General features: G+C 42.7%; 1 protein-coding gene across 4 annotated transcripts in view; it reads right to left on the minus strand.

Annotated features, from left to right (window-relative positions):
- The window catches only part of TONSL (tonsoku like, DNA repair protein), a 117,124-nt gene that overhangs the window by 56,524 nt on the left and 48,419 nt on the right, over window positions 1-12,181 (minus strand). For all 4 annotated transcript variants that reach the window (XR_013624907.1, XR_010986286.2, XM_068130248.2 and 1 more), the window contains exons 8-13: window positions 10,590-10,735; window positions 3,898-4,050; window positions 3,370-3,495; window positions 2,588-2,783; window positions 2,263-2,321; window positions 2,054-2,143 (exon numbers count right to left, since the gene is read on the minus strand). Coding sequence is in view for 2 of the 4 variants with exons in the window: in XM_068130248.2 (XP_067986349.2) it covers window positions 2,054-2,143; window positions 2,263-2,321; window positions 2,588-2,783; window positions 3,370-3,495; window positions 3,898-4,050; window positions 10,590-10,735 (770 nt within the window). In the remaining 2 variants the exon portion in view is untranslated. The remainder of the gene's footprint in view (window positions 1-2,053; window positions 2,144-2,262; window positions 2,322-2,587; window positions 2,784-3,369; window positions 3,496-3,897; window positions 4,051-10,589; window positions 10,736-12,181) is intronic.

A 12,181-nucleotide genomic window follows, 5' to 3' on the forward strand; every position in this document is an offset into this window, starting at 1 on the left:
GATAGGGGCTCGAAACTCAAAACCCTAAGATCTCAAGCCAGCTGCCTATGGAAGATCAAAGATACAAAATCACTTTGCTCTTGGGAATTGAAAGCATGAGGAAAAACAATCAAAGAGGCCATTGAACGGATGTTTGGTACTACAGAACTTTAAAATACAAGAAAACAAACAAGACAATAAAAATAACGGAAGCTTTTCGTGCTGAACTCCTCAAGGTAAATCACAGCAAGAGAAAGAGGAAGTGAAAGATTGTGCATATATAAGCATGTCTTTGTAAGAGCGACACCAATGGTTCATCAGTCATGACGTAATTGGAAATCTGAACACCCATTGGTTGACTAAGTCACCATTATCTCTGGCTCAGATTGGTTGGAGCGGAGTTGATAGCGATGATTCACCAGCACAAATACCTTGGAGGGAGGGGGGGATGGGGTTCCCCCAAAGCCGGGGACTCACAATTTGCAGACATACCATCGATGGGTCGAGGAAACACCTTTAATCTTTCCGTGTTGAAAGAGAATAAGAGAATGTACAAATTCATTTTGACGACACAATGTAGGGTCCGTGGAATGGGCGAAGGTTGCTTCTGACATACGTAGATGTAACGTACTTCGACCTCGGCTCAATATCTAAAACAGATCTGCATTGTACTGGTCTTCACAACCGGGGTTGGCAACCAGGTGCCGTGCAATGGCAGACGAACAAGACAAAATGGCGACGGTCCTTGAACGTTCTTGCATGCTCGTACCAGTTGAGTCCTCACTCCCAAGTTCTTTCTTCAAATCGCCAGTGGAACATGCTGTTTGATACGATCAGCCAACCTTTGGGTTGTACAGCCCACGTACCGAGCTTCACATCGGCACTTAAACTCATGTATAACATTGCTAATTTGTTGACCGACGTGAGCAGACGGCAACAAGTGAAGATTACTCGAGATTGCACAGCCAGGTACGTGTTTGATACCGTATGTTTGATTTGTTCTTCACACCTTTGTGATGATTGTCCTTTCCATGAAATCCTGATATACACCGGACATTTGTCAGGACCGATCTTGTGTTCCTTTGTTGTGTTGAGAAACTTGGGCACATATCTCTTGATTGTATACTCCGGATAACCATCGTCACCGAGAATATTCACGATTTTGTCCAATTCAGCAGGAAGATTACAAGGTGAGCAAATCCTCCGAGCTCTGTTCACAAAGATGTTGATCAAGGCAATTTTGTGTCTCGTGGAGCTGTAGGAATCCCAGCGAGTATACTGCCCAGTGAAGGTAGGCTTCCGGTAGATGGATGTAGTGAAACCACGTGCGGATCTTTCGACCAACATGTGCGGATATTTACCATTTTTGGACTGCCATTTTAAATCCCTCTCCCTTTCTTTTTTTTTTCAATTTACGTTAAAGGCTCCAGTCACAGCCAATGAATGCTCATAAAGGGCAGGCCTAAAATAAAAAAAACTGCGTATCTACAGAAAAGTGAAGAAAGAGAGAATAGTCTAAGAGATTTTGAGGAAGTAAAAAAAAATCTACTTGTTGAAAAGGGGAAGGTCGTCAAGGGCATGTTTGTTGGTGGAGCCTTCGCACATGCATCCTCTGGACCAATGTGGGTTTACCTTGCTGCGAGACAGATACTCCGCTGCGGCACTGACTCGATCTTTACCCTGCTTTATGCATATAATGCAAAGTATGAGCACTCCGAGCAACTCACTGCCAGCAATCCAACTAATGAAGATACTAATGAATGACGTTGGCCATCCTATTTCCACTTTGTTCACACCTGGAGAATCAATCACAAAGTGTAGAGTGGACTTGCATAACATTGAGCTCAGAACATGTGTGCCAGGCAGATTAGCCCCTCCCTTAAGGTCATTAATGAGCCAACTGGACTTTTGTTGAAAATTCAAAACTTACAAGGTAACTCTCTTGAGACGAACATAGTTTAACACTGCCACCATATATGCACCATGAACCCACAATCTCTAGGAAAAGTCCACCGTCCTCACTATTCAGCCACTGCAACATCCTACGATAAAAGTACAGTTAAGGTCCATTCACCTGTTCAAGCAGCAAGCACACCAGGTGTTCATTGCCCTCAATACAAGCTCGATGGAGGACAGTCTCCCCCTTCTCATTCCGTCGGTTCCACTGAAACAACAACAAAAAAGGATACAACAACCTCTCACCAATTCTTTATTGTAAAATCCACCTTCTTACGATGGCTCCTTCCTTGTTCCTACATCCACCTGTTACACCCACAGCAATACCTTGTTGACATTCCTTTTGGCACTCAAAGCACCATCATATTCTTCATGATCATCAGAATCTGTAGGCGACAGCATGCATGTCCACATTCAACTTCACGACACTAAGAACGGCAAGCACAACACTGCTCAGATCAGATCTAAAACATCAAGCCAATGTCAAACGGAAACTGTCCAACATGTTCATGACAGGAAGCCGGTGTGTTATAAATAAACAGCATGAGAAGGGAAATACCAATAGATTGTTGATGCTACTATTTAAGTTTGTGGATGGAAAAGGTCACGTTATCAGAACTTCCCACACTCCCTTCCAATACGGCTTACTTACTCGAATCTGACGCATCCAAATCAATGTCAGAGTCTGATGCATTTCCCGATTTATCTTCGTCCTCGGAACTCAATTCCTCTCTGTTGGGAGATCCTGCCTCCTTGAGGTTTGCCAGACGCTGTGCCGTGTTTTCCTGTTCGGCATCCGGCCGCTTGTTGAGCTCCTCCGACTCCGCCAACAAGCGCAGTGTGTGACGCTAAATGAAACGGAGAAAAACATATTGGAATGTAACAACAGAACCTTGTGTCGCGATATCACGTTTCACAATGAAAAACAACCAAAGATCAGAGTAGTTGGGTAAACAAAACGGGACTGGCAAACATCCTTTTACCAAAGGCGACAACTCGAAATGTAGTACTTTGACAACAATTTCACGTTAGGTAATGCGAATGGTTCGGTGGATGTGCGGAGTATCGTTGAGAGAGAGGAAGACAAATGATGAATTGCGAAAGATGATGGGAATAGAGCCTGTGATTGATGCTGTGAAGAGGAACAGGTTGAGATGGTTTGGTAATGTGTTGAGGAAGGATGAAAGTGACTGGTTGAGAAGAGTGATGCAAATTAATGTAGAAGGAAGTAGAGGACGGGGAAGACCGAGAAAGACTTGGCTAAAGATGGTGGAAGAAGAAATGCGGGCAAGGGGGTTAACAAGGAGAGATGCAGAAATAGGGCAAGATGGAGAAGATTGTCATGGGGACCGCAAGGCTAACCCCCGCTCTAGCAGGGAAAATGGCCTTAAAATGCCTGTTGTTGTTTTGTTTTTAGTGAGATGAGGTCCAAACCTGCAATCCAAGCTTGCCAAAATGATGGGCGCATACGAAGGCACACTCAAAAGCAGATTTCACTTCGGGCCAGGCACTTTGGGCATCTTCACGTGCTTGTGCCACATTGAGCCATGAATGGCAGTCCTGTACAACAGATGGGTGAACAAGATATTCATCGTTTTATGCAGGTAGCCAACGCGAGCCTCCCCAAAAAACAACCAACTTTATGGATACCACTCTTTCACCAAGCTCCTGCCCTCATACCCTCCAACCCAGACATAAAATCAAGTTCACATTTACAACCATACTGCAGATATTGGCAATAGTATGCCATTTAATCAAACAAATAATACAAAACAGTCAAACAATTGGTGGTTTTGCATGTAAATTCAAACTTCATGGAAGGCTGAGGTAACAGAGGGTAGAAGGCAACGTGCTGACAATGGGACAATAAGGATGCGACAAGTAAATGAACAGAAAGAAGAGAGTGAAGAGAGAAGGAAACAGCGAACTGCAGCGGTTGAACAGATAGTTTTATTTGAAGACCTGCTTGGTGGTGCCTTCCCGTAGCTCCATCTCTCGCTGAAAATGTTTCTCTGCATCTCCAGGCTGTGACAGCTCCAAAGCTGTTGCTCCCAAAGAGCCATGAATAACTGCCACTTCAGGAAGAGGTCGACCAAGCAATTCTGCTGAAGACAGCTGCCTCGTAGGAAACATACAAAATAACCAGAGAAGGGAGTTGGGGAGGAAGATTAAAAAAAATTAATAATAATAAATAATAATAATAAAACTTAGTGATTAGGACTGATACAAATGCCATAAAAAAAACTCAGATGTTATATCTCAATAGCTGATGGATTGATTAATGTCACTACAAGGTTATTATGACAAATATACTGGAATGGTGAACATGAATAAGAGGAGTCAAAAACATTATACTAACTCCCTTCACACTTAACTCTTCCACAAAAAGGCTTTCCTTTTGCAGCTGCTTTGTAAGATTAAGTTATTGGGGGTTTACAATTACACAAGAAAAGGGAGACGAACACTCTCCTAAATTTCCATAGCTTTACACTTCAAAAATAATGTATTTTTGCAGACGTGGTCAAGGCTCGTGGAAGAGCGAGAACACAGAACGGATCATGATGCAACAGGAGAATGGGGGGAAAGCTAATAGCAGTGCGGAGGGAGAAAATAGTTTGACATGAACAAACAGTAAGGGAGAACACAAGGGGTGGACAAGATGGATACAAAAGCAAAATTTTGGAAGGGGTGGGGTTATGGGGCTCAGATGGTTTTGAGGTGTAAAAAATATCATAGTTTTGGGTGGGGGACAGGGGTCCCAGCCACTTTGATTGACAAAATAATAGGAAAAATAGGAATTCTGATCACAAAAAATAGGAGTTTAATAGGAAAAAACTAGGAAGTAATAGCACAGATTTCAGCATTGGAACAACATCGGTAGCTTTATTGCTGCAAGATTTATGCAAATACATGTACATGTATGGGCATGGACACATCCCCAATGAACTTGGGCCCACCCGTCTTAACATCGACAACAAAAACTATGACTTCTTCTTTTTGGCAGCCACCATGGACTCTATCAAAGTCTGCTTTTTCTTCTCCACTTTTCTCTGCGCCTCCCTGGTTTCCACCATACGAGTCTGTGTCTCTTGAATCTTTTTCTGAGCAGACTCAAGCATGGCCTGAGCTACTGCAATTTCAGTCATGTCACCTTTCTTAAGCGCCACCTTAAGCTTTTTATTTGCTTGATCAAGCAGACTGTTGCTAACAGTCAGTGACATCTGCTGAGATGACTCTTTTGCTGCCAGAGATTTCTCTGTTTTCTTCAAGTCCTCGCTCTTACGAGACAGCTCCGCTGCCTTCTCTACAGCAATCTTAGCTGTTCTCTCTCTTTCTTCTTTCTCTTGCCTGGTTTTCTCCCTGGCTTTCTGTTCATCTTCCTTGGCTTTTCGTTCTTCTTCAAGTCTCTGCATATAGTGCATGTGAGCAGAACGTCCTAACGAGAGGAGTCCCTTTGTGACTGGGACCATTTCGGGCCGGTCACCATACAATCTCATGCCATCCATTGTTGCACGGAGACCATTGATTGATGCCTCGCTCAGACTAACTCTCTCCTTGGTGACACTTTTCCCACTGATTGAGAACGCGCGTTCCACGTCACTGTTTCCGTGAGACAGTGCAAGGACAATCCTTATCATTTGTCTCACTTGGGGGAATTTACAGTTTCCCGTACAGCCTTTTAAAGCCAACACTTTTCCCCAGTAACTGTCCACTCTCTTCATGCAGACTTCTTCTTCATTCTCCTGTGTTTCCTGGGACCAGTCAGTAGGAATGGCTTCCTCTTGGTACACCTTCCATTCATCTGCAATGCTGTCACTGTCAATATTCCTCTTCAGCTGTCTGGACAGGCTCTTGGCTGATTCAAGAGACCATGCAGCAGTCCTGTTTTGTGGCTGCAGACATCTGGCATTCTTCAGGATTTTGTTTGTCAATGGAAGCTTCTTTTGTAGGTGTACTATGGCTGCCTGGTAGCACTTCCTCATCCCAAGATACATCCTTTCCCTCTCAGAGACTTTCAACTTAGCGATACACCGTCGGGTATCCTCTCCCACACCCATGGATTCATTCTCCAGCTGGTTTGCAACAATGGAAACATCAAGGTTTGAGATGTCTTTCACAGCATCAACTGAAGGAGTCTTCATAATTCTTCTGATCAGTTTTTTGAGCAGGTCATGGAGTTTGTCATATAGAATGTGCACAAGTGGTTGCTCTGACTGGAAGAAGGTGAGGAACTCTGCAAATGTTGCTGCCAAGAACTTCAGGAAATGCAGTTGAGCTTTTATTTCCGGTCGCTGTAGTTCTGTTTTGATTCTTTTGTACCTGGGTTTAAACATGTCCTTTGGCTGCTGCTTTGGAAGAAATACCAAGAAATACTCTTTGAGAGATTCCCAGATCTCTATCAGCCGCTCCACTGCAGGTCCCAGTGTCAACCACCTGCACTCGACATGCTTCAAAGGCTTTTTTGGAACAGCACCCAATTTATGCTGAATGTCTTGAAAATCAACAGATCTAGCAGCAGAGCCTTTGAACCAGTAGAAAATGTCCACTGCAAGCTCAGTTAGGTTTCCACAGTACTCTGCAAGTCCTTTGGCAAAAGCATTGTGTACTGTATGGAGAGTACATGTCCCTACATCAAGGAGACCAGGGCCCCTGTTGTCGAGAATGGCTTTGTCAATCTGTCTCCACACAGTGGTGCTCACATTAGGCCCATCACTGCCGAGCATGATAATATCCTGAAGCTGCAGTTTCGATTCATCCAAGGCAGAGATTATTTTCCTGGACAAATCTTCTCCAGTTGCATGACCCATGAGGTAAGTTTTGAGGTGAAATACTAATATCTGTTCCTCGGCATCAGACCAATACCATACACGGATTTCTAGTTGCTTCAAGTTCTGTTTATTGGTGGTTTCATCATACATGAGGCTGAAGCCAGAAGCTGAATTCTTAACATCAGTGACTATCATGTCCTGAAAATAAGGACCTGTGGCTTCGCTAATGAGATATGAAACTTTCGATGAGCTCATTGAGAAACCATCCGGGATAACACCAGGAAACATTGCCTGCAGAAGATCCTTCAAACCGTCACAGGAAGAGTAGCTCAGATTCGAACGAACAACTTTCAATGTCCATAGAAGTTCTGCTTTTGTAATAGCGTCTTTTTTGGACATACAGACTAAAGCTGCACGACTTGGCTCATCTGTAGAAGCTGACCCTGATGCTGAAGCAGATGAAGTTGATGGTTGAACGAATGTCAGCAACGTCTGTGACCCACCCAGCAGTTCCTTCGCACGCTTCAGGTGCCCTTTGTTTTGGGCATGTTGTGTCAGTTGTTTCACACCCTGATTGTCACACCTCACTTCCGAATGGCACAACGAGCAGTAAGCTGAGAACACTGAGGACTTGCTAGGCTGACACCAGTCAGAAAGCCTACATCCATGTCCACTTTTCAACCACTCTGGGTTAAATTTAGTTCTCCCACCAGGCATTATACTGCTGGGAGTATACCTGTCAAAAAGAAAACAAATATGAGATAAGATTAAATGAATTAGCATAGAAAATCCTAACCTGTTAACGCATGAAGTGGAAAGAACTGTGAACCAAACAGTTTTTTTTTTCAAAACTGAAACATAAGTTAGTAAAATAATGAGAACAAACAAAGTAATTTAAAGGCAAATCAACAAATTTCTTACCGGTCTGCAGATTATACCTGAAACAAGAAAGATGATAAATAACATGTCCTAACATGTTTACCACCCGATAATTGCATTTTCTCCACTGCTGAATAGCTTGAACACTAATCTGAGTTCAAGCTAAGCGATGACAATTCAATTATGTATCTTTGGTATTGTTGTTGTACTATCTTCAGAAAATTATGAAACAACAAGACTTTAACAGTCTTTATTGTTTTTTGTTTGTTTGTTTTTTTATTGTCCTACATTGCTTGCATTACCTATTGTGCAGCATTGCGTATGTAAATTTTAATTCTACTGTAATTTTGTTAAAAGCTGAATATGCAACTACCACACGAAAGTATACAGAATTAAGTTGTAATCCCTATTTTGTGTCGTGGTCCTTCTTTATTATCTGCAATTAAATGATGAAATGTGTGAATTGTCGATTGAATTAGTTCTTTGCCAAATACTATTAGTTTTAGGCAAAATACAATCTCATTGTAATAAGCGAAAGATTGAGTTAAACATGTAGTATCAAATGTCAATGTTTAGCAAATTAGTAGAAAAGTTCAATTTCAGGTAGAATCTTTAGGGAAAGGTTGTTAGTAATAACTGAATAACCGCAAAGTTCACAGTTGGTTTTGTTACTCTAAGTAAAGTACAAACCTTAAAAATTGAGCTCAGCTGAACTTTTGAAATAAGACAAAGGACAATGATAATGGTCAAGGTATCATTCAGTCATTCTTCACAAAGTATATGAGATAATCCAAGAGAAATGCGTGATAAACATAGTTATATTATTTTCATCTCATTTTATCTTTTATAATTCTGTTACTGAATAGCATGAAGCACGAATCATAAAGGTAAAACAATTGTTTGGAAGGATATACTTAATATTAGGACAAAGTCAAAAATAACAATAACATAATATACATAAGATATACATATCATTTCCAGTCGAGATCAATAACAACACGTACTTTACACCATGGTGTAAACGACATGCCTCCACTTCGTACAGTATTTATTTGTGACGTCATCACTGCATACTCAATTTTTCCTCAACACTGCACTTTGTTGAGTCCTCAAAAATGCACTCACCACTTGTGAAATCGATCGAACAAACGGTTTTCGAGAAAAAGACAAAGAGACATATGTTCTTCGGGGATTTGAGCTTAAAGTCGTTTTGGAAATTTGTCTTGCGATTATGGACCCAGAAAGCAATTCCATGGCTGACGATTGGTATAGGAATGTCTGTTCTGACGCTTAGATACAGAAATTCTACTAATTAATATATCAATTTAAATTTTGGAACATTGAGGGTTAAAAAATAGGAAAAATAGGAATTTCCACCAAAAAATAGGAGATTTATAGGATCCTATTAAAAAGTAGGAATAAATAGGAAAAATAGGAGGGCTGGGACCCCTGGGGGGATGATCTGAGATTGTGAACAGCTGTCTTGAAGACTGGGAGGGAAGAATGACATTGAAGATAATGTAGAAGTGGGTTCCGCAGGTGGGAAAAATTGGAACAAATGAGCGGAGGTAAGAAGTGACCCTGAATTTAGGTAGTTTCACCATAAGTGGGATAATGATGGACCCTGTGTGCCTTGCACAAACCCGGGGGAATAGGGGGCGGGGGGGGGGGGGGGGGGTTGGGATGGGGCGAACAAAGCAAGAAAAGACTAGAGGGTGCAAGACAAAATACAAGGTGGAAGCAGGCAAAGGTGTGCCAAGGAAGGAATTTGTACAACGGAGGATGCCCAGTCGGCTGCTGGCTTTGGAGGCCAACTTTGAAATGTGGTTTACCCAAGAAAGATCATGGCTGTTCGGGAGACCCAGGAGTTTGAGTGCCTGAACTTCCTCAATGAGGACCGTTAATAAAATAGATGGAGGGGAGAGGACGGTTACCAGATGGTCCTTTCGGAGAGAAAGTGAGAGAGTGAGATTTGCCAGGATTGAAAGACATGTCGGCGATGGTGAAGTGATAGGACAATAGGCTCAGCTTCATTGTGGGACATTCCATTGATCTTGGACTTGGTTTCCACAATGTCAACATGAGCAGGATATGAGGTAGGAGAGTCAGCCCAGGAGGAGAGCAGTACTCCATCAAACTGCGGATGAAGGCTTTGTCAGTGGATAAGAGTTCAGGTGTGCCAAGGAAGGAATTTGTACAAAGGAGGATGCCCAGTCGGCTGCTGGCTTTGGAGGCCAACTTTGAAATGTGCTTTACCCAAGAAAGATCATGGCTGTTCGGGAGACCCAGGAGTTTGAGTGCCTGGACTTCCTCAATGAGGACCATTAATAAAATAGATTGAGTGGAGGGGACGGTTACTGGATGGTCCTTTTGGAGAGAAATAGTGAGAGAGTGAGATTTGCCAGGATTGAAAGACATATTTCAAGTGTTTGACCAGCTTGTGATTTTGTCAAGGTCAGAAGAGAGGGAAGAGGCTGCAGCCTATCTGAAGGATGGGGGATGTCACGGCAGAGAGTGGAGTCATCAGCAAATAGATAAAGGGGATTTCCCAGAGAGTCAAACAGATTTATGAAGATTAGGAATAGGACTGGGTCCAGAACACTGCCTTGGGGTACATTTGTTCAGGGTACCAGCAATAGCTTGCCTTCTCTTCACGAAGGGATCTCTAACGTCCACCACCTAATGTCAACAGATAGAACGCCCAATTTAACGCCCATCCAAGGGATGATACACACATTGATGAATCACCCTGCCTGTGAAACACTGGGATGACAGTTACAGCTGGTTCGGGATATGAACCCAGTCTCGACAGTTTGGAGAAAAGCGTGCATACCTCTCGGTCATCCTGCCAACCCTGACCATAAAAAAAACATTTCAATTCCGCAATTTTTACAAATACATTTTTAACGACTCCTTACAAACCACAGCCTTGCATCTCAAGGACTGGCAAAACCAACATCACAACCTCCCAAGCAACATCCTTGAAAATCATGACCTTCGCTTCACCTGCTGTCTGTAGTAGCGCATTGCCAACTTGTTGCATCCAACCTTGCTGCACAGGTCCCCGAGTCGTTCACACACAGAGAGGCGCTCCTCGTGTGCGTCATCACCCAAGGCTGCTAACCGAGACTCCACCTTTTGACCACGCAAAGCTGAGCACATCACAAGTGCACGACAACACATTTGCATTTGACATCCAAGATGACCTATAAAAATACACAAGTGATATTTTATAAGGATAGAGGAAAAAAAAAGGAAAGAATGTATAAAACACGTGCTCAAATATGCTGCATTCAGAGTAAGAACCGTGTGTGACCCTAGAGCAGCCTCTCTGCGGTTGAAAAGGATTTACGACATTTTACTCAGCTTTTTGTGTCAGTGTTAATGATGAAGAGCATCAATGTTGTATCATATGTTTCAATGATTAACACAGTTTGGATATTTATATTTGTCTGCCCTTGTATGGAGAGGGAGGTACAGTGGTGAGAAAAGTTTGTGAACCCTTTAGAAGTTTCTGTATTTCTGCATAAATTTGACCTAAAATGTGATCAGATCTAAGTCCGAATAATAGATAAAGAGAGCCTGATTAAACAAATAGCACACAAAAAAAACAAACTACTTTTCCATTTATGTGTTGAGCAAAATGATCCAACATTCAAACTATTTGTCGGAAAAGGTATGTGAACCTCGATGTTAGTCAGCTCAATTGAGGGGGCAATTACAGTCAGGTGTTTCAATCAATGGGATGACAATCAGGAGTGAGTTTGGGTGGCCCTGCCCTATATGAAAAGATAAACTTTGTTATTCACCACGGAGGTTTGTGGAAGCGTGTCATGCCCCGATCAAAAGGGATTTATGAGCACCTCAGAAAAAGAGTCGTTGACACTCATCGGTCTGGAAAGGGTTACAAAACCATTTCTAAAGATGTTCGGCTCCACCAATGCACAGACAGACAGATAATGTACAAATGGAGAAAATTCAACACCATTGTTGCTCTTTCCAGGAGCGGTCGTCCAACGAATATCACTTGAAGAGCAAGACATACAATAATCTAGGTCACAAAGAGCCGCAGGGTAACGTCTAAGGATCTGCAGGCCTCTCTTGCATTGGCTAATGTCAGTGTTCATGAATCTACCATCAGGAAAACACTGAACAAGAATGGGGTGCTTGGGGGGGATGGATAGCAAGGAGGAAACCACTGCTCTCCAAGAACAACATTGCCACCCATCTCAAGTTTGCCAAAGATCACCTGGATGATCCAGACGGCTATTGGCATAATATTCTGTGGACAGATGAGTCGAAAATGAAACTTTTTGGCCTAAATGAGAAACGTCATCTTTGGTGAAAACCAAACACTGCATTCCACCATAAGATCCTCATCCCAACCGTGAAGCATGGTGGTGGTAGTATCATGGTTTGGGCCTGCTTTGCTGCCTGATCCGGACGGCTTGCCATCATGGAAGGAACCATGAATTCTGGATTGTACCGGGAAATTATACAGGAGAATGTCAGGACATCCGTCCATGAACTGAAGCTTTACAGGAAGTGGGTCATGCAGCAAGACAACAATGCAAAAAACACAAGTAAATCTACAACAG

Source organism: Myxine glutinosa, chromosome 11, assembly GCF_964187855.1.
Source record: "Myxine glutinosa chromosome 11, kmMyxGlut1.1, whole genome shotgun sequence".
NCBI lineage: Eukaryota > Metazoa > Chordata > Myxini > Myxiniformes > Myxinidae > Myxine > Myxine glutinosa.